The 22,473-nt window shown below is 51.0% G+C and overlaps 1 protein-coding gene across 4 annotated transcripts in view; it reads left to right on the top strand.

The window, feature by feature from the left end:
• The window catches only part of GRB10 (growth factor receptor bound protein 10), a 150,708-nt gene that overhangs the window by 7,144 nt on the left and 121,091 nt on the right, over positions 1-22,473 (top strand). For 2 of the 4 annotated variants that reach the window (XM_049641232.1, XM_049641233.1), the window contains exon 2: positions 22,201-22,269. The exons of the other annotated variants lie outside the window; for them this stretch is intronic. In XM_049641232.1, the coding sequence (XP_049497189.1) occupies positions 22,219-22,269 (51 nt within the window). In that variant the 5' untranslated portion in view covers positions 22,201-22,218. The remainder of the gene's footprint in view (positions 1-22,200; positions 22,270-22,473) is intronic. 4 annotated transcript variants of the gene reach the window in all.

Below are 22,473 nucleotides of genomic sequence, written 5' to 3'. Positions count from 1 at the left end.
CCACACTCCTCCCCTTTTTCGGGGGGGTGCTCACCCCCTCTCCTCCCCCCCCCGCCTTGCAACTCTCTCCCGGGCGGGCCCCCCCCCCCCCCCCCCCCCCCCGTCAGCTGCTGCATCTGATAAATATCTGATTGAGCTGTTTGCACTGTTGGGTCCAGATACGTTGGGGTCTTGGCACGTTATTCCCCGAGGGTGGAAGGAATCTAAAACTCACTAACATTGAAGGAAGCAAAATAATCTGTTTGCACCCGGCTTTTAAGTCCCTTAGAGATGCAGGTCTCTAGCTCTCGTTTGTTTCAAGAATGTGTGCAATTGTCACAGAGGCATTTGTAGGACGGTCACACGGACACTCTTGCCCATTCCAGCCAGAGTCCTCACCGTGCTGGCATCTGTGGTCATCTCGTTCCAGGGCACCATTGACCTTGTTCTGGGAGTGACAGGTGATTTTCAGTTGTGCTCTGGACATCTCGGGTTTATGCTGTGAGAGTCGGGGGTCCCATTGTAATCTCCTTAGCAGGTGGTTTCCCTGGTGGGGCGTCGCCGCGGGACTGCGTAGGGCCGGGGGACTCATGCCAGCTGGGTCCGGGCAGCACCGCCCGAGCTCAGCTCCTTGTCACAGCCTGGAAACTCACACCTTCCTGGAGCACAGGCTCCTTGTGGCCACGTGCAGGGGAGACTCCACTCCCCTGCACCCCCTCGGGGGTGTGGAGGGTGCACATGCACGGCCTCATCACCTGTCGGGGCTCACTCAGCTCCCACTGGACGCTGCTGACACGGAAGGTGACGGTGAGGAGAAGAAACGCCAGCTAAGCCCACCTCTCCCTTGTTACCTTCACGATGCCAAGAGGGATTGGAGGCCTTTGCATCATGTTAAAATGTGCAGTATCGACAAGTTTCTGAGAACTTTGGGTATTTGAGTACTTAAGTGTAAGCTAACACGCATTTAAAAAATTAAAAACAAATTTTTTTTAATGTTTATTTACTTTTGAGAGAGAGAGAGAGAGAGAGAGACCGAGCGCGCACAGGGGAGGGGCAGAGAGAGAGGAGACACAATCTGAAGCAGGCTCCAGGCTCTGAGCTGAGCTGTCAGCACAGAGCCCGATGCGGGGCTCGAACTCAGGAATCCTGAGATCGTCGCCTGAGCTGAAGTCAGACGGTTAACCAACTGAACCACTCAGGCATTTCCCCCCCCCCCCCCCCCCCCCAAAACATTTTTTTTAATGTTTATTTATTGAGAGAGAGAGAGAGAAAGAGAGAGAGAGAGACAGAGTCCCAAGCTGCCAGCACAGAGCCTGATGCAGGGCTCAATCTCAGGATCCATGAGATCATGACCTGAACCAAAATCAATAGTCGATGCTTCACTGAGCCACACAGGCGCCCCAAAGGTAACAGGCATTATTCCTGGAAGCTCAGTGTTTTTTTGAGCAGTGACAGCATCAAAATCAATTTGGACAATTGCAGGGGAAGAGTGTTTAACGCAGTGTTGAAGGTAAGCCTCAGGGACCTCAACCAGGCTTTTGCTGTTCCACTACGGCGGGCGTAGAATGCTTGCTTTACTGCACGTGCACTTCCTTCTAGGCTTGTGGGAAAGTGTGTTCCTCCTTCCATCCCCCTCTCTGGATGTGATCTCCTCCAGCCAAGGGCTCAGGCGTCTGTCTTGGGACGTTGCCGTGGGTCTACCGGTCGCGTGCGTCTTGGGCTGGGAGAGAGCAGGTGTACGACTGGTCGGGAGGACAGTGTCCAAGGCAAGTCGATGTGGATAAAGTGCCAAGGGCGCTGTCTCTGTCTTAAGATTGGGAGCCCCAGGCACATGGGTGGCACCTAGTTAATTCTTGCTTGGTCTGTAGCGTCAGGGGCAAACCATTGGGGGGGATGCTGTCAGCCTATCTTTATCTTATTTATTTTACTAATGTTTACAACGGTGAAAGATGATTCCTGGACTTAACTTTCTTCTCAGACAGCCCAGACTGGTCTGGAAGGGCCTATCCTGTCGGTCACCAGTGAGTTATCTTGGGATATGGGGGTCAGCCTAGGCTGAAGATAGGGCCTGGGTGACTCATCGTCTAAGGTAGCTAATGTCTTTCCTGTCCTGTTAAAGTGGTCAGCGTCATTAGCCTGGAACTCGTGTATCTTTGTGACATAAAAACATAACTCTTCTGGAATTGGCATTGGACATGGCTGAACTTCGCGGACACTGGGGACTAGTGGTAGGAAGCTAGGTTTTATAATTACTGTAGGTTTCTGCCGCTCTTGGGTATTTAGAATCATGGCTTGTATACTTTGGCACTTCTAAATGTGTCAGCCCAAGGGTGACTCTTACCAGGCTCCACATGTTTGCAGTCATGGAAGCTTCTATTGAACGGGATTGCCCCGAGATGGACGCATGGATGGACAATGACAAGGAGACTTCCTGTGTGCACCTGCTGTGGTTAAGAGAAAAAATGGAGACCTTCACGTGTGCACCTGCTGCGGTGGAAAAGAGAAAACGGAGATCTGCCTGTGTGCACCTGCTGCGGTAGAAAAGAGGAAACCGAGACTTTCACGTGTGCACCTGCTGTACTAGAAAGAGAAAAGGGAGACCTTCACGTGTGCACCTGCTGCGGTAGAAAAGAGAAAATGGAGACCTTTCTGTGCGCACCTGCTGTAGAGAAAGAGAAAAGGGGGACCTTCATGTGTGCACCTGCTACAGTAGAAAAGAGAAAAGAAGCAATGAGGAAATATCTTTCTTGCTCTTCAGTCCTTGTCCAGAGGTGGTAGCTCATCAGTTTTCCAAGTGGCTTCACACGGGAACGCTAAGAGCAGCACGGATCATGCCGCTGCCTGTGGCCGTCTTAGAAGTTGTGCAGAGGACTCTGTGCCTTGGCGTGTGCCAGGGGGACTCGGTTCCTGAGGTAGCAGAGGGAGTCCCATTCAGGCTGCTTCCCCGTGGGGATCCCTGTGGCAGCTCCTATGTGTGATCTGTGGCTCAGACATTCCAACTGTCAAGAAATACACGTTCCCTGTTTCTTTCCGGGAGTAGGGGCAGCCTGGGGATGCTATTGCTGACGGAGTGTCTGGGCCAGCAGGCTGCTGCAGAATGTTCTGGGTCGAAGGGGGGTTCATTTTTTCTGAGTTCACAGTCTCAATGAAAGGAAGATGGAAGGATGCAGTAACGCGCGATGGGATTTACGATAACAAGTACCCGCTGGTCGAATGCTCGATCTAAACATCCCCTGCCTTCAGAAGCAGCAGACCTGGGTCCTGAAGCTGGGCTGGGGGATGGAGAGAGGAGGGTGGCATTCTGGACATGCCCCTCTTTGTCCTGTCAGGGCTTCTTTTGACGAATCGCTTTGTAGACAAGCGAGTTGATATCTGAGGGTCCGGAGGGAGTGTGATGGATGTGGGGGCTCCACCCAGAGATTATCGCTTTTTTAGTTATTGTGACCAATGTTATTAGTTATTATTAGTTATCGTCAGGGCCAGTGCGGGAACATGTTGTTTCAAAAATAACAGATCCTGGGGCGCCTGGGTGGCTCAGTCGGTTAAGCGTCCGACTTCGGCTCAGGTCACGATCTCGTGGTCCGCGAGTTCGAGCCCCGCGTCGGGCTCTGGGCTGATGGCTCAGAGCCTGGAGCCTGCTTCCGATTCTGTGTTCCCCTCTCTCTCTGCCCCTCCCCCGTTCATGCTGTGTCTCTCTCTGTCTCAAAAATAAATAAACGTTAAAAAAAAAAAATAACAGATCCTGCCAATTGCAAACTTCGGAAGAAAAAGTCTTGGTGGTTTGTTATTTTTTGTTCAGTGTATTTATTTATTTTGAGTGGGGGTGGGGGGGAGAGGGAGGGGCAGAGCGAGAGGGAGAGAGAGAGAGAGTCCCAAGCATGTTGACAGCATAGAGCCTGAAGCAGGGCTCAAACTCATGAAACCCTGAGGGCATGACTTTGAGACAAAATCAAGAGCCGGAAGTTCAACCAAGCCACCCAGGTGCCCCTTCGTGGTTCGTTATTGTGACTCCCTTAGTGTAGGACTAGTGTGGCCAGAATAGATACAAATCTATTTTTTTTGAAAACAGAACAATTAAAAAAATTTTTTTTAATGTTTCTTTCTGAGATAGCCAGAGCATGAGTGGGGGAGGGGCAGGGAGCGAGGGAGACACAGCATCCGAAGCAGGCTGCAGGCTCCAGGCTCTGAGCTGTCGGCACAGAGCCCGACGCGGGCTCGAACTCACAAACCGTGAGATCATGACCTGAGCCGAAGTCGGACGCTCAACTGACTGAGCCACCCAGGCGCCCCTTAAACAGAACAATTTTAAAATTCCATTTTACTATTAGACGTTAAGGAATTTTCTAATAAAAATCCAAGTCGCGTGGGAAAGAGATTAATGCATTTGTAAACCTCTAGAATTGTGCCGTTTGAAGAAGTTTTAGTGTCCTCTAGGTTTTAGAGACCCATTTTGACCCTTTATTTAGGTGAGAAAAGCAGAGTTTCTAAAAAATACGTATTTTCATTTAGCACATCTTCCTGAAGTAGGAGTCAGGACTTCCCATGATGGTTGCGAAAGAAATGGCCTCAGTAGCTTTTTCCTTTTTGGGGGGTGGGTCCCACCCTGTCCATGAGACCAGAGCTGTTTTCCCTCAAAGTCTATGTGGCCAGAACAGATAAGGTTATGTTTTTACCTGGACCGGCCTCCATCCCCAGAGGGCTCTGGTCCCGAGGCCCCAGTCCCGGCCACAACCTCAGTGCACCTGTTGCCTAAACCTTGGGCTGTGGGCTCCTCATTTGCATACGGCCTCACGTGCTGGCTGGAAGGAGGAGGAGGAAGAGGAAAATGCAAGTCGACCCCCAGCAAGTGTCCAGCAATGGGCTCCTTCCCGTGGTCCCACCCTGAGTGTTTTCTGCTGCTTCTCCCGGCCTGGCTTTGGGGCTCCATCCTGCGTTGCTGAAGTATCTTGTGTCCCCTACATCTGTGCTTCCTCCCACCTCCTCGCTCCCCAGCTCCCCAGTTCCCACCACTGGCCCAAACTCGGCCCCCGCCATGGAGACTCCCCTTTCTGGTGTGGCCTCGTTAATGTCAGTCTGTACCACACGTGGCCCCCAAGCAGTGATTTACAGTAGCGAGGTGCCTGCCCTCCCGCCTGGCCCCGGAGGCAGGCGTGTCCCCACTTGCCGTCAGGGCCCTGCTGAGGGGCAGCGGGTGTCCAGGGGGGCCGTGTGGGTTTGTCCGGCGCCCCCCTCCTCGCCCCGTGGGTAACACGTGTCCACCTGCAGAGATAGGAGACACCCATCCTCCTGCGAGGTGTGTTCCTGCATTTAGCGCATCTCGTCCAGGCCAAACCCTTAAGAAGATACATTATCTTACAGTAAAACCTTGGTTTTTGAGAGCATAATTCATTCCGGAAACACGCTTGTCATCCAAAGCGCTCGTATCTCAAAGCGCACTTCAAGGACCTGTAGCTCAGTTGTGATCACGTGACGTTCGGCGTCCCGTACGACTCGTATCGCAAGACATCGCTCGTTTATCAAGTTAAAATTTGCTAGAGACGTTTGCTCGTCTTGCGGAACCCTCGCAGGACAAGTTCCTCGCAATCCAAGATTTTATGGTATGATCCTCAGGGCTCGACTGTATCTACACTGGGGGGATTTTTAACTGGGGTAAATACAAGCTTTCCCTTAGAGGAGCGAGAAGCTGTGTAGGAGTGCAGCGGATAACGGATTGGTGGCGTGGACAGAAGAACCGCGAGGGAAGAGGGGTCAGGGGTCAGGAGCACCTGAGCCAGCAGTGGTCACGACCTCCGCCCATGTCAGGCAGCCGCATCTCACTCCCACCTGGCGGGTGAGGAGGGACCCTGCGACCGTCTGTGGGCCACGGGATAGTGGGCGCAGGGCCTGAACCCGGCCTTGGCTCTGCTCTGGCCTGGCTCTTAATCCTGACGAGGACGCAACAATCAGAACCGACGGCCGGAGCCTGTTCTGACCTTCCTTTCATGTTCACAGGAGCGGGAAGGACCTCCTGGTAAAATAGGCGGGATTTACGTGCCGCCAAATGGTTTTCTTTTCCTCCAGTTCAACTTTGTGGCTTCCCGTAGTGACGCAGCGTGTAGCCAGATGAAGCACCTTCCAGACGTGGTTTGACCTGCTCTGTGGCCCGTTCTTCTTCTCGCCCCTCTCTCCTCCCCGTCCGCCCCTGGTGCCCTCCTCCCTCCCCTGTGTCTCTGCCTGTCAGAGGGGATCCAGCAGCTGTTTTGAGGACCAGGGTCCCTGGCAGCGTGGGATCCGAGGGCAGAGCAGTGCAGGCGGGGGCTTGATTTTAAGAGGACCACCCCGGCTTCTCTGCCGGGAGGTCTGCAGTCGAGCAGCTAGGTACGGGGCCGAGCGCTTGGACCACACTTGGTCGGGGGTGGCAGTTAGGGTCTGCCTCCGGGGGGCGGCAGGCGTGTGGAAGAGAGAGCTGGCTGGGCTCACAGATGATGCAGTGTCTCTGCCCGAGCCAGTGGGCAGAGGGCGTTTGCATGTGCTGATTGGGAGAAGCAGTGGGGGCCTTTGAGGGTGGACACTTAGGTCAGAGAGGCCAGGGCGGGGGGTGGGCAGACAGCCAAGCAGCAGCGGGCAGGAGTCGGGTGTGTGCTTGGTGGGAGTCAGGGGCCGGGTCCTGGAAAAGACACAAGGTGATAGTTACAGGGACAGAGAGAAAGGAGCATCACACCGGAGGGAGGGGGTCTGAGAACTGGGTGATGGCCCCCAGTATTTAGAGGTCTCAGTGTCAGGGGGTCACTGCTGTGGAGACCAAGCAGGAGCACGCGAGCGAGGTGGTGTCCTGGCATCCTGGGAGGTGTTCATGGGCCCTGAGTCCAACGGGTGGCCATTCCGGGTGCCGCAGGCCTGGAGCCTGGATCCTGGATGAATGCGGGTTCAGGAGTGCGGGGACAGGGCCGGCCGGGTGGATTCGGGGAGCGGAGAGAACAGGTAGTCGTAGAAGACGTGATGAGTTGTGAGTGTTTTCCCATATAATTTCGTAGCCGCGTTGGAGTGGAATTGAATTAGAAACCCACGCACCTCGCGTGACACACGCACACGGACGTGGTGTTCATGGACTTACGCACATTGGCATCCTTGTGATGGATGGACACGTAGAGCGTTCAGATAGTTTCCGGCTTTGCTGGAAAAAAGACGTGCCCTTGTGTCCAGCTAACGTAGGTTCGGATCAGTAAGAAGGTTGGAGGGCGGAGATCCTTGGGGCTGGGGGTAACTTGTGCCTTATTTCCCTGCCTTGCCCTCTGCCCGGATATTGCCTGTCACCTGGACGGTTCTCTAAGGTATGGGTGCTAGTTAGGTGGGCTGCGGTGGGGGGGGCTGGGGCCAGGAGTTTGAAAGAATGACTTGTGACATGAGAGCAGCGTTGAGAACCACACTTCTGTTGGGATGGCCGAGGGGTTACTGAGGATGGGCGGGGGAGGCAGAGGGCAGGGCCCGGGACAAGCTCTTGCTGGTAGGTGGGTTCAGTGGGCATGTGGGGTGCTTGGTAGGCAGCAGAGAGGCAGGGACCGTGTGGCGGTGGGACAAGAGGAGGGAAGGGACAGACATTGTGCAGGCGGACTGAGTGGCTGTGGGGCAGGAGACTCACCCTGTTAGGCCCGGTGTCCGGGGCGGATGTTGTGGGACGGGCACTCAGGTTTCGGCACGTTGGGACCTGTGCGGCGGGGGTGTCTCTGGGCCGTGGGGTTTGCAGACGGAGCTCGGGGCAGTGGGTTTGGAATCTGTCTCATCAAGGTTTGCAGACAGACAGCAAAGCTGCAGGAGGAGCGATGGACAGAAACCTTCCCCGCCCCCTGTTCTTCCTAGTGCAAGAAATAGTCATGGTAGGGAGGACGGAGCCCCTGGGGACACCAAGGTAGACGAGCTGGGGTGCAGGGATCGCAGGGTGACGGGGGCCTGGGCCCAGGGAAGCTGGTGGGGAGGGCCCACAGTCCTCGGAATATGAGAAAAGACGTTGACTTCACTATGTGACTTTTCGCCTCCCCAGAGGGATCTGGTGTCTTTCCGTTGGTGGTGAGTTACTCAGGTCGTGCCAGAGGACAGAATGTTGCGATTATTCATTGGGAGGGTCTTTATGTTTCCTTTTTGTTTTAAAGTTTATTTTTACTTATTTATTTTGAGAGAGAGCATGAGCAGGGGAGGAGCAGAGAGAGAGAGAGAGAGACAGAGAGAGAATGAATCCCAAGCAGGCTCTGCGCCATCAGCACAGAGCCCGACGCGGGGCTCGAACTCAGGAACCATGAGATCATGACCTGAGCCGAAGTCGGATGCTTAACCGACTGGACCCCCCAGGCGCCCTGGAAAGCAAGTTCTTTTTTTTTTTTTTTTAATTTTTTTTTAATGTTTATTTATTTTTGAGACAGAGAGAGACAGCGTGAATGGGGGAGGGTCAGAGGGAGGGAGACACAGAATCCGAAACAGCCTCCAGGCTCTGAGCTGTCAGCACAGAGCCCAACGTGGGGCTCGAACTCACGAACTGCAAGATTGTGACCTGAGCCGAAGTCGGACGCTCAACCGTCTGAGCCCCCCCAGGCGCCCTGGAAAGCAAGTTCTTTTAAAAGGACCCCAAGTTTAGGTTTATGTGTAAATAACCCCCATTTTAAATTTAAAACCAACGACGGTTTCTCCTCTCCCCCTGGTGTCTCCCTGGTCACACAAGGTCGGATGCCCTCCTCTGCAGGAGATCCTTCCTTTGCTCCAGCTCCCAGGCCTGCCGCCCGTGCCCGGTCCCACGAGCTTCCCTTGACCATGAGGTCCATCCAGGTTGTCCCTCATATCTGAGCACGCGTCCCCATCTGTGAAGTGCGGACGGCCCCCTCACGGGTGTCAGGGTTGTCTGGGGCTCTGTGCAAATGTGGCTTCCCTCTCGCCATCTGCTCAGGGAGTGTCCCACCACTTCTGGGAAGGCGGTGCATGGCATTCTCACCGACCCCCTCATTTCACGATCCGGAGAATCTGTTGTTTTCCGTGGTAATGCATTTCTGACGGAGGTCGGGAGGCCGCTGGGCCTGTGCATCGTCTCAGCTGTTCTCTGTGGCTCGTTTGTTTCTTGACTTTTCTAGCAATGCGTCTGAGTCCATGGGGTCAGTCATTACGGGAGCCTTCAGGAACTGGATTAGGAGCCCCATCCCGGACTCAGCACATGATTGCACGCCTGTGCGTTAACCACGGCGGAGGGAGGCCCGGCTCTCAGGCCTGGTGCCCACGGGCTGGGGCTGCTGGAAACAGAGGGTCAGTGTCCACCGTCGGCCTCTCCTGGCTCGCGTGGACCGGATCCCGTTCCTGGGCACTCCGCATCTGGTCTCTGGATTGGGGCAGAGAGGATCTCAGGGACTGACCACACAGTTGGCCGGCACGGGTGACCGGAGGCAAGCTGCTTCTGCTCGGGCTCCTGGCCTGTCCGGTGGGGACAGAAGTAGTATCTCCACATGGCTTGTGCAAGGATTCGAGCTTGTGTTTGGTCAGGAGGCTGAACAAAGCACTTGGGTGGAAGGCACTGTGGGCTCTTAAATAGAATATTCCAAACAAGTCTCTTACCAAAGGCTGAGAATATGAAGCCCAAGGTCCTTCTCCCACGTATGGTCATGTCCAGACCTCGTTGCGGTGATGAGGCCATCTCTCCTGCCGGCCGTCAAGATGGGTCCTGGTCTGCCGCATCTCCCACTTTCACCCTTCGATCGGTGTTCTAGAGTGGGTTCTGTTTCCATGGGAAAAAGGGGTAGATTCGTAAAAGGCAGAGAACGTACCAGCTACAGCTTCCAGCCGGGGATCTGGCCCTTAGGATTCGGGTGAAGCATTTTGAGGAACTGATGATATGGTTTACCCCCCAGCTTCCAGAAAGCGAACTGTGAGTCTTCGAGGCTTTATTGCAGTCTTTTCCCAATTCTGTTCCCCTTGCACACGTCATAAAAAAGGATTAACAGTGTAAACCAAAGAGAGGAGGGTAGTGGTTCTCAGCTTTGGAAACACTGGGGAGCTTAAAATCATGCCTGAGTCCCCAGGATTTTATTTTTGCTGGTCTGGGGTGCAGCCCAGGCACCCGAGGTGCCCTGTGGTTGGGGCTTGGCCAGAGACACGGAGCCCCCTGGGACTCACTCCCAGTTTCTGATTCAGTGGGTCAGCGTCTGGGCTGCAGTATTGTGTGTGAGCAGGTGCCCAGGTGGTGCCTGGGGACCACAGTTTAACAACCACGGGACTGTGGGTGTGTACTTCTGGACTGACCTTTGTTACCTCCTCTGTCCCTTCCCATCACTGGCCCCAGGACCTTGACCACTGCACTCCGTTTCACGCCTGTCAACCGCGGGAATGATACTAGGGTGAGTGTGTGTGTGTGTGTGTGTGTGTGTGTGTTTGTACACATACATAACTATCCCTACCCAGCCCACTACGTGGTCTCAGCAAGCACTTGAGAAATCCTGTCTTTTTCTTTTTTCTTTTTTTCTTTGTCTTGACAAATGGAAATAATTGACAGTAAGAACATCTAAGTCCATGGCTTTCTTTATATGTTGGGGTGAAGGTGGGAGGAGTACGGGCTTCAGTCCTTTTTATCTCCAGAGTTTTCTACCCTAAGGATTTTTTTTTAAGATTGTTCTGATTTTTGGCGTACATTTTAAATAAAAGTTCTAATTTCATTAAAGTCTCCAAATTTCTTTTTTCTAATTATTTTTAAATGTTTATTTTTGAGAGAGTGAGAGAGAGCACAAGCAGGGGAGGAGCACAGAGAGGGAGACACAGAATCCGAAGCAGGCTCCAGGCTCCGAGCTGTCAGCACAGAGCCCGACGTGGGGTTCGAACCCACAAACCGTGAGATCATGACCTGAGCCGAAGTCGGATGTTCAGTCGGCTGAGCCACCCAGGCACCCCATCCAAATTTCTTTTTTTTTAAGTTTTTTAGTTTGTTTATTTTGAGAGGGAGAGAGAAAGAGAGCAGGGCAGAGGCAGAGAGAGAGAGGGGGGAAGAGAGACAATCCCAAGCAGGCTCCGTGTTGTCAGTGCAGAGCCTCTCTTGGGGCTCGAGCTCACGAACCACGAGATCATGACCCCAGCCGAGATCAAGAGTTGGACGCTTAACCAACTGAGCCACCCAGGCGCCCCCCAAATTTTTTTCTTTATTAATGTCTATAAAATTACCACATGATTAAAAAAAATACCGTATTCTTTTGCTTTTGTTCTGTGTGTGGAGTTCTTGTTTTTCATGTAAATTTCTTATCGAAGTATTATGTCCATTCATTTGAGATTCTAATATGTGGATGTTTTCTTGTTTGGAGGAGAAAGGCTGAGCACTGTTGTTCATCACGAACATGCCCTCTGCTGTCCGCAGTACATTAGCATGTCTTTCCTCCGCTCTGCACTTTGCTGGCCCTGTCCCCTCTCTTGTCACTTTGCGTCCTGTTCTTGCGTCTCTGCCCCTCCCTTCCTGGCCCCCTTCTCAGAGCATTTCTGTTTCAGTGTGCCTTGAGTATGTTTCTTTTTTTTACATTGGAATACTTTGGATGTTATTTTGAAACGAAGGGAATCGGGTTGTTGACACCCATCTTCTGAATAAATTGTGAATGCTACCTTCGTCACCTGGTTTCTGTTTTCCCTTTGATGTTTGAAGTATTCTTAGTTTCTTCTAATGCCTTTATTATGAGTTAGAATGTGAATATGCTGTTTTCAGCTCTGCAAGCAATGACCTTAATATATCCTGAATGTTGGCCTGGTAAAGAGCAGGGTCCCCGGCTTTTATGGGAGGTATCGCTTTCTTTTTAAAAAGTCCCGCAGTGGGGCGCCTGGGTGGCGCAGTCGGTTAAGCGTCCGACTTCAGCCAGGTCACGATCTCGCGGTCCGTGAGTTCGAGCCCCGCGTCAGGCTCTGGGCTGATGGCTCGGAGCCTGGAGCCTGTTTCCGATTCTGTGTCTCCCTCTCTTTCTGCCCCTCCCCCGTTCATGCTCTGTCTCTCTCTGTCCCAAAAGTAAATAAAAAACGTTGAAAAAAAAAAAAAAAAGTCCCGCAGTGATTTATTTATTTATTTGAGTTTATTCTTTTTTTTTTTTTTTTTAATTTTTTTAACGTTTATTTATTTTTGAGACAGAGAGAGAGCGAGCATGAACGGGGGAGGGTCAGAGAGAGAGGGAGACACAGAATCCGAAACAGGCTCCAGGCTCTGAGCAGTCAGCACGGAGCCCGACGCGGGGCTCGAACTCACGGAACGCAAGATCATGACCTGAGCCGAAGTCGGCCGCTTAACCGACTGAGCCACCCAGGCGCCCCTTGAGTTTATTCTTAAGAGCGACAGCACAGGCGGGTGAGGAGTTAGAGAGAGGGGGAGGGAGAGCGAGAATCCCAAGCAGGCTCCTTGCCAGCACAGAGCCCAGAGTGGGGCTCGAACCCACGAACCGTGACATCATGACATGAGCCGAAATCAAGAGTCGGTCGCTTAACCGACCGAACCACCCAGGCGCCCCCCCCCCCCCCCGTGATTTATTTTAAGACTTGCAGCTTCTCTTTTTCAATTTTATTTTCATTTATTTATTTACTTGCTTTTACTTCCAAATCAAATGTTCTTGTTTAGCCTGCCTGTCGGCAGTTACGCTGGTTGGTCTGGTTGGAGTCCCCCCGGGTGTGCTGTCCTCGGCGGAGCAAGGAACAAGACCAAGTTCTTGATCGAGAAGGCATTTAGTCGCTCTCTGACAAGTGCTGTAGGATTCGTGTCAGGTGCTGGCTGTGGCCGCAGGGCAGGGCCGCAGGGCGACGAGCTGGCACTGGGCTGTGCGGAGCTTCAGGAGCTGAGGGCGACCAGGCTGTCGCCTGAGTGTCCTGAGGAGGAGGCAGTGAGGAGAAAGTAGGAAACAGGCACGCCGGAGGGAACAAAGTAAGTGCCCTAAGGAGACGTCTCGGCTTCCCCATCAGGGTGAAATGCACATGTTGGATTTCTGGTCAAGTGAAGATGGAAAGAGTCCCCCAATGTGTGCTGTCCTCGGCGGAGCAGGGAAGCCACCCTGCAGGTGACTTCACGGGTCTTGGAGGCGGCTGGTTGCATTCTCGTAAGAGTAGGTCAGAGGAGGAGACACGCTCGGGAGCTCAGGTGTTTGCCACATCCAGGGCGGACCAGGAAGGCAGGGGAGGGGTGCGGGCAGGGGGAGGGGGCCGGTGGGCAGCAGGTGTGTGCCACAAAAGGCGGTGAACTTTCAGGCAAGAGGCGCCACGTACACACTTGAACCTGAACCTGTCTTCACATCGTGGGTCGTATCCCATCGCCGCAGCTGACATCAAGGTCATGTGTGTTCAGTAAGGAAAACAGAGCAGAGGAGGAAATCAGAGCGGATCGCGTGGATCCTGAGCCCACACTGAGCACTCTGCCAGGTGATATGAGCCGGGTGTACATGAGGTGCCGGGTCCCTCGCTGCGCCTGCCAGCATCACAGTTGACATTTGTAGCATATGGGGTCCCCGCTATGGGAAGGGTTGACAGACACTTGAAATCGGCCACGAGCGTAATTCCCAGTAGGTTGTGATGAGAAAGGCATAGGTATGCCTGCCGGTCTCCAGAGATTCAGTGAGAAACTCAGAAAAAGTGGTTTTGGGTGCAACATTTAAAATCTTAGGATGGTCTCGTCACCGTCATTTAGCAGAAGTTGCCCTCAAAAGGAAAAAAAATAAACATGAAACAAAAAGAACAAAGGCATGTTCAAGTCCAGCTGCTGGACCCAGAAGTGTAAATATTGACGTTGTTGAGAAAAATGTTGACTCTAGCATCAGCAGACTTTTGGCTCTGCTTGAACTATTTTTCTGAACTGTTGTCTAATAAGGAAGGAAGTTTAGGCTTCATGGTGAAGATTATTTAAACTTTTATCACAAGTTCAAAACCCCGTTAAAATGGATAGACTCCAATACATTATTTATAATGGGATTCTGGCAAAGGACAGACTCATAATTAAAAGGACATATGGAATCCACACAGCGAGATGAACATAGCAGTAAGCCTCTTTAATTGAAGGAAGACAGGACAGCAGTCACGGGTACAATTTCTTCGTCATTCTACAACGGTTAGAGAGAATGCCGTTTATTGTTACAGAAAGCTCTAGTAGCAACCAGCCTAGGAGGCTTTTCCTCAGTATCTGTACCAAGCACATCATTTTGAGAAGTCAGCTGATGATTTAAATGTGCAGTTCGTGAGGCTCCTCGGGGGCTCAGTGGATTAAGTGTCCGACTTCAGCTCAGGTCATGATCTCACCGTTCGTGGGTTCGAGCCCCATGTCGGGCTCTGTGCTGACAGCCTGGAGCCTGCTTGGGATTCTTTGTCTCCCTCTCTCTCTGCCCCTCCCCTGCTCATGCTCTGTCTCTCTCAAAAATAAATCAACGTAAAAAAATAATAAATGTGGAACTCTTTACAAAGTGGCACAGTGTGTCATCGAGCCTGTATTGTTGTAGGACGTTTAGAAGTGAAGTTTTTTGCTCAGGAGCAGGATGAGGGTTTCAGTCTCCACGAGAGCACAGATCACGACCGTGGTCTCAGTCTTTGTCAGGTACTGGTGGCAAGATGGATTTTACCAAGGGCTTGCGGTGGGGGTTTCATTTCACCTGCCAGACAGCTGGGTGACGTAGAGTCACAGAGCAGAGAGGGCATTGCTGGTCAAGAGAGACCAAAACGGACAAGTCTTAACCAATTCCAAGTGGTAAAACTGGTGTGACCAGGAAGCATGTTGGAAATTAAAAAGAGAGGCGCCTGGCTGGCTCAGTCGGTTAAGCGTCCGACTTCGGCTCAGGTCATGATCTCGCCGTTTGTGAGTTTGAGCCCCGAGTCGGGCTCTGTGCTGACATCTCAGAGCCTAGAGCCTGCTTTGGATTCTGTGTCTCCCTCTCTTTCTGCCCCTCCCCCACTTATGCTCTGTCTCTCTCTCTCTCTCTCTCTCTCTCTCTCTCTCTCTCTCAAAGATAAACATGAAAAAAGATTTTTTAAAAAGTTTGTACAGAAGTGATATTTGCAATCCTTGCTTTATCCATCTTCAAGTTTTAACATCCTAAGAAATTCTGCAGAATCTCATGCTTACATTTAAAAAATAAATTAGCAAAAGTTTTAAATTTTATTAAAGGAAGCTCATTGGACAGCCATCTTTTCTATATTTCAAAAAAGCAGGTAGGGGCACCTGGGTGGCACAGTCAGTTAATCATCCAACTCTTGATCTTGGCTCAGATCATGATATGACAGTTCGTGAGATCAAGCCCCACATTGGGCTCTGCACTGATGTTTTAGAGCCTGCTTAGGATTCTGTTTCTGCTCTCTCTCTCTCTCTCTCAATAAATAAATAAACTTAAAAAATAAAATAAAAAAGAGGATAAAACATATAAAACATAAATTTCCTATTTTAGCCCCTTCTAAGTGTGCAATTCAGTGGAATTACTTACATTCACAACGTTGTCTAACCACCATGGCTGTCTATTTCTAGAACTTTTTCATTATCACAGACAGAAACTCTGTATCCATTAACCCTCCCTTCTCCCGAGCCCCTGCTCATTTCTACATTTTGTTTGTAGACGGCCTCGTGGAAGCGAGATCCTACATTTGTCCTTTCCTGACTGACTTAGTTCACTTAGCATAACTTCTTCAAGGCTCGTCCTGTTGTAGCGTGTGTCAAACCTGCATTCCTTTTCAATGCTGAATAATATTCTGTCGTATGGATATGCTGCCTTTTGCTTATCCATTCATCTGTTGATAGACATTTGGGTTGTTTACACTCTTTCGCTATTGTAACAATGCTGCTTTGAACACGGGTGAACAAGTACTTGTTTGAGTCCTTGCTTTTGCTTCTTTTGGGGCTTATGCCTAAAAATAGAATTTCTGGACATAACATTAATTCTCCATTTGATTTTTTTGAAGAGTTGTTATACTGTTTTCCACAGAGGCTGCGCCGTTTTGTATTCTTACCAGCAGCAGAGAAGGGTTTCACTTTCTCCACATCCTCGCCAATGCTTGTTTTCTGTGGTATCTCACCATGGTTTGATTTACATTTCCCTAATGACTAGTGGTGTTGAGTGTCTTTTGATGTGTTCATTGGTCATTTTTATATCTTCCCTGGAGAAATGTCTAGTCAAGGCCATTTTTTAAATTGGTGGCCTGTTTTCTCACTGTTGAGTTGTAGGTGTTCTTTATATATGCTGGATATTAATCCCTTATCAAATAAATGATTTGCAACTATTTTGTCCTTTTTTATGGGTTTTTGCCATCTCTTGATCGTATCCTTGGTACAAATGTTTTTAATTTTGATGAAGTCTGATTTGTCTTTTCTTGTTGCTGATGCATTTGGTGTCCTAACTGGAAGTCTTTGTCAAATCCAACATCATGAAGACTTTTTCTTATGCTTTCTTGTAAGAGTTTTACAGTTTTAACTTCTAGGTTTAGGTCTTTGATCCATTTGAATAAATGTTCAGTGATAGTGTAAGATAGGAGTTCAACCTCATCCTTTTGCATGTGGGTATCCAGTTTTTCCAAAACCGCTTGTTGAAGAGGCTGTCCTTTCCCCATTGAATGGCCCTGACACCTTTGTTGAAAATCAGCCTGCCATCATACGTGAGGGTTTATTTCTGCGGGCTCTGTTGTATTCCATTGGTCTGTCCATCTGCCCTTCAGCCATTTCACACTGTCTTTATCACCAAAGCTTTGTAGTCAGTTTTGGGTTTGTTTTTTTTTTTTTTGTTTTGTTTTTAATTTTTTTTTTTTTTAACGTTTATTTATTTTTGAGACAGAGAGAGACAAAGCATGAACGGGGGAGGGTCAGAGAGAGGGAGACACAGAATCTGAAACAGGCTCCAGGCTCTGAGCTGTCAGCACAGAGCCCGACGCGGGGCTGGAACTCATGGACTGCGAGATCATGACCTGAGCCGAAGTCGGCCGCTTAACTGACTGAGCCACCCAGGCGCCCCTGTAGTCAGTTTTGAGATCGGGAAATGTGAGTCCTCCAACCTTGTTCAACCTTTTCAAGATTTTTTTTTTTTTTTTTTTTTTTTTTTTTTTTTTGGCTGTTTGGGGTCCTTTGAGGGTCTATACGAATTTTAGAAAGGTTTAATCGATTTCTGCAAAAAAATGCCGGGGGAATTTGTGAGGGATGGCACTGACTCTGTAGATTGCTTTGGGTATTGTCATCATCTTAAAACCGTTAAATATTCCCAGCTATGAACACAGGATGTTTTCCATATTTATATTTCCTTTATAGTCTTAGAGCGACGTTTGTAATATTTAGTGCACAAGTGTTTTGCCTCATTAGGTAAATATATTCCTAGTTGTTATTCTTGATGCTGTTTCAAATGGATTTGTTTTCTTCATTTCTTTTTCAGATTTTTTTGTTGTTGGAGTATAGAAACATAACTAGTTTTAGTGTGTTATCTTACATTCTGTAACTTTGATGCATTTGTTAACTCTAATTATGTGTGCGTCTTAGTAATTTTTAGGGTTTTCTATGGATAAGATCGTGTCGTCTGTGAACAGAGATTGTATTAGTTCCTTTCCAATTTGGATGCCTTTATATTTCTTTTTCTTGCTGTATTGCTCTAGCTAGAACTTCCAATGCTATGTTGAGTAGAAGACGCAAAAACTGACATCCTCACCTTGTTTCTGATCTTAAGGGAAAAGCTTTCTATCTTTCACCGTTAAATCCGATGAGAGCTCTGGGTTTGATACATTTTATTAGAGACTCGAATTACTCTGATATTCTTACTGTATCGAACTATAGTGTTCTCATCCCAAAGGGAGCTACTCAGCAGGACTTATGGGATGTCTGTTATTCTGACTGAGAAGGAATCTCATTTGGTAAATGCTTTCAAAGGTCGTATTTAGGTGATAACATTGGCATGTGTATGTGATATTTCTGGCACTCCAACACCCATTAAATTTGAAGCTTCGGGGGAAAGTTACGTGGCTCCACGTGTTGAACATGTCCAAGAGTTCCGGAGGCAAACAAGGCTGGGCAGGGCAGCACGCACGGAGTGAGCTGGAAGGAATGTGGGGAGCAGTGGCAGAAGGGGGCGTGGGGCAACAGGGCAGCCATTAGCACAGGTGCCGAGAGGGTCCTTAAGGGGCCAGAAGGGTGTTAACCCCTCCCCAAGGCCCTTGGGGATGTGGGCGAAGGGGAGAAAAATAGCCTGCTCAGGGAAAGGAGGCTGCGGGCTGAAGAAGGTGGAGGGTGTGTTTGGAGAAGGGCCGGGGGCTGGGAGGTTGACCACGCAGAGTCATCAGACTCAGATGGGCACTGGGGAGGCCTACAGGAGACACCACGTGTGGTCCTGGGATCTGGCCGTGGTTGGCTGGGGTGTATACGTCAGGGTTCTCCTGAGACACCGAACATGTGTGTGTACATACAAAGAGATCTATTTTAAGGAATTGGCTGACGTGATTGTTGGGGACTGAGAAGTCTGAAATCCCTGGGCCAGGCTGGCAGTCTGGAAACTCAGGAGTTTGCTGCAGCCTTGAGGTCAGATCCCTTCTTTGCAAAATCTCAGTCTTTGCTCTTAAGGCCCTCAGCTGATTGCACGAGGCCCACCTCTTGTAGGGAGGGTAATCCCCTTTGCCTAAAAGTCCAGTGATTGCAGATGTCAACCACTTCCCCAGAGTACGTCCAGAATAGCAGCTAGGTCGGTGTTGGGATTAAACGGCTGGATGCTGGACACACGGACGCATGAGACTTGCTACCATAGGCCCAGGTTGACTTACGGGCCAGGCAGGTTTACAGGCTTGGGGGCTACTGGCCTTGCCCAAGGCTGGAGGGAGGTGACCAGCCACAGCTGTGCCCATGCAGTAGAGTGGCAAGTTACCTCGTGGGGCCCTCCCGCCATCTTGTTAGGGCTTCCATTGCCCCTACCCTCTTCCCTTCAGCCTAGCAGCCTCTTACAGGTCATTCTCTGGTTTCTGTGCAGATGGATTAAAGGATCCTAAACACTTAAGAGAAAACATAATTGCCTGGTAGTGGATGTTATAGATTTAGGGCACTTCTGTTCCTTTGAGCTGAAAGAGCAATTTAGTAGTGTTTTCCTATCTTGGGTCTGTTATTAGTTTTTCAGGACTGACTGCCTTAACAGAATTGTACAGACTGGGCAGCTCAAATAACAGAATTTATTTCCTCTTGGCTCTGGAGGCTGAAGTCTGAGATCGAGGTGTGGGCAGGGCTGGGACCTCGTGAGGCCCCTCTCCTTGGCGTGTAGACGGCCGTCTTCTCCCCGTGTCTTCCCGCGGTCGCCCCTCTGCGTGTGTCTGTGTCCTCAGGTCCCCTCACATTGACTTGGGGGCCACACTAACACCTCATTTTAAGCTAATCACATCTTTAAAGACCTCCACCTTCAAATACAGCCACGTTGTGGGTCCTGGGCATTAGGGCTTCAAACTTTTGAATTGTGGGGAGGACATGCTTCAGCCCATGACTGGGTCTTACCTTCGAATTTTTTGCTATCTTTCTTTTTAGGTTTATTTGTTTTGAGAGAGGTAGAGACAGCGTGAGTGGGGGAGGGACAAAGAGAGAGAGGGAGAGAGAATCCCAAGCAGGCTCCGTACTGTCAGTGCAGAACCCCACACGGGGCTCGAACACACGAAACCGCGAGATCACGACCTGAGCCAAAACCAAGAGTTGGGTGCTCAACTGACTGAACTGCCCAGGCGCCCCGATTTTGTTGCTATTTTGGTTGACGGAATGAATGTCCTTACTTTTATGCCCCACTAGAGTCTTTCAGGATTCCCCTGGGAAGCTTTTGTGAGTCTTCCTTTCTGAATTCTGAAAAACTCAGACTGTCTGGTCAGAGAATCTTCACTCTGCCCCAGATGCGTGAGAGGTGCGGGGTCGAGATCGGCTGGGGAAGGTGGTGTTCCCTTCTCAGCCGGGCTCTGTTCTCTGCACCCCGAGTTTTGCGCCGAACTGCAGACTGTTCAACCTTTTTGCCACTCTGATGCGTTCTCCCTGGGGTCTGTTGTCCATGTTCCTGGGATTTTGCGTCCATGGACTGTACTGTCTACAGCATTGATTCTGATTTGACTGCCCCCAGCCTCCAGTTTATCTTGTCCCGGGCAGTTCCTGCCTGTCCTGTTTCTTCCATTCTCCTTTTTTCTTTCATTGAGAGAAATGAGCCATTGACTAAATAGTCTTTATTTTTCTTGTAGTAAAATGACTTCAGGGAAGTGGGACCTTCCATGCTCTGAGTATAGGAGCAGAAAAAGTTTTTAAATTTATTTGTTTATTTTGAGAGAGAGGGAGAGAGAGAATCCTTAGCAGACTCTGCGTTGTCAGCACAGAGCCCAACGTGGAGCTCAGTCTCATGAGCCGTGAGATCATGACCTGAGCTGAAGTTGAGTCAGTTGCTTAACCAACTGAACCCCCCAGGCACCCCCAGAAAGTGTTTTTTTAAGCTCGGTGTCCTTGCTGCCTCGTTGTAGGGATTCTTGTTAGTGTTCATTGTTCGTGCTCCTCCGAAAGGCAGCCTCAGAGGAGACCCTGTGTTCTAGAATAGCAGGACACCTGCCTGTGCCTGGGCCTCGTCTGGGGACACCGTAGGAGAGGTGGGTAGTCCTGTTGGAGGCGGCTCCTGGACATGGTGGGGTGGCCGTCCTAGAGCTGCTGTGTTTTCTTCCTGCTCTAAAGGGGTTGACAGTGATGACCACCAGTGCCCTCTTTGTGAAACTGGCTTGGATCCAGATGCCAGAAGCCCAGTGGACACTGACTGAGCGAGCCATCTTGGAGCAGTGCTGATTGGTGAGAGGCAGTCTGAGGGGGCTTCCTGGAGGAGGTGATCCCTGCGCTCAATCCTACAGGGCATAGGAAGGTAGCTGGTGGTGGAGCAGGGAAAGACAGCCACAAATGCAGAGGCTCGAGAAAAGCCTCTCGTGGCCAGGGATTATGAATTGTTCAGCAGGGCTGGGCCGAAGAAGGGCCGATGGTCCAGGCGCCTCTGGGACCGATTATGATGGAGAGCGTTCATTGCTGCCATTCCTGAAAATGTTCTCAGCGTCTGATGATTTCCACATGAGAAGACATTGTCCCTGGTTCCTCCCTGTTCCCGGAATCCTCCCCCTGCTCTCTGATTACCGCTGAGCTTTAGAAGGAAGGATCTCGGAGAAGCTCGCTTCATGGAAGTTTGGCCTTGGTTTTTTTGTGTTCAGAGGCAAATGGGTGACCCGTCCAAGTCCCGGCCAAGCTGCTGGTTGCCCCTAACCTCCCCGCCCCACCCGTCCTCTGCGTCACAGGGGAGGGAGATTCACTGTCTGCTTTGTATGCATCAGGCATGTGGTTTGTGCCGCAGCAGATTAAAAACGAAAATGACAGGGTCTGTGTTTCGTGCTTATTGGGATCTCACTGTAGGAGCCAATGTGCTTTTAAGAAGAAAAAAAATTTTTTTTAAGTTTATGTATTTCGAGAGAGAGAGAGAGAACACGAGCTGGGGAGGAGCAGAGAGAGAGGGAGAGAGAGAATCCCAAGCAGGCTCTGTGCTGTCAGTGTGGAGCCTGATGCGGGGCTCGATCCCACGAACTGCGAGATCGTGACCTGAGCCGAAATTAAGGGTCGGGTGCTTAACTGACTGAGCCACCCAGGCGCCCCCACGATGGGCTTTTGAATACAGCTCATGTTACTTGCAGCTCACACAGAAGCGAGGAGAGGCTTAATGTGCGTTCAGAAGTCCATTTCTGTGAATGTCATTGTCAGAGATTGTAGTCACAGAACCGTGCCTCCAGGGAGAGTGTGACACCAGTGGGGGCGTCAGATGCCCGTAACAGTGGTTTGATCTCGGCTGTGGCCGGAGAGTCAGCATACACACGGGTGGTACCTGGGAGACCCTGACCACACACAGCTTCCTCGGTGCTTGATTGGAATGAGGCTCAATCCATATTCCCCAAAGGAAGATCAGGTCTTCAGGGTGTTAATATCTGTAATGACCAAAGGAGCCCGGCGGTCCCTGGGAGCCTCCGCGGGGGGCCAGCGCCCCCCCGCACCCCTCTGAGGGCCCCCACGCCCCATGGATCCTGTGACCGTGCGGACGGCCTTCCCAGGATTCCGTAGCCGGTGCCAGTCTCTGTGTGAGAAGAAAAGCGGGGACCCCTTGAGCAGACCTCCCGCCTGAGTGCCTGATCGCGCGAGGGTGTCCAGGGGCCACCGGCTCGGATGTGTCGCCCTGGAACGCGCTGCGAGCAGTGACCGTGGTGTCCCGTCTGGCTGCTTCTCATGGTCTGTCTCTGTTGCAGGTGCTGAAGAAGGAGCCCATGGCTTTAGCCGGCTGCCCGGATTCCTTCTTGCACCATCCGTACCACCAGGTATGGGGGAGCGTGGACGTCGCATGCCAGCAGGCGGAGCTGGCACCCGTGTGGTCAGTAACCACGACGGGTCACCAGGGGGGATGTCTGCACTGGGGTCACCGGCGTGTTCTGGAAGATCTTACCATGTGTCCTCCTCGGCCACGGCTTCTGGGTTCCAAAGGGTTGTCACTGTGGCGCAGTCTTGCCTCTGATGTGTGGGAA

Source organism: Panthera uncia, chromosome A2 (genome assembly GCF_023721935.1).
Source record: "Panthera uncia isolate 11264 chromosome A2, Puncia_PCG_1.0, whole genome shotgun sequence".
Lineage (NCBI taxonomy): Eukaryota > Metazoa > Chordata > Mammalia > Carnivora > Felidae > Panthera > Panthera uncia.
This window is presented reverse-complemented; position numbering and strand designations above follow the sequence as displayed.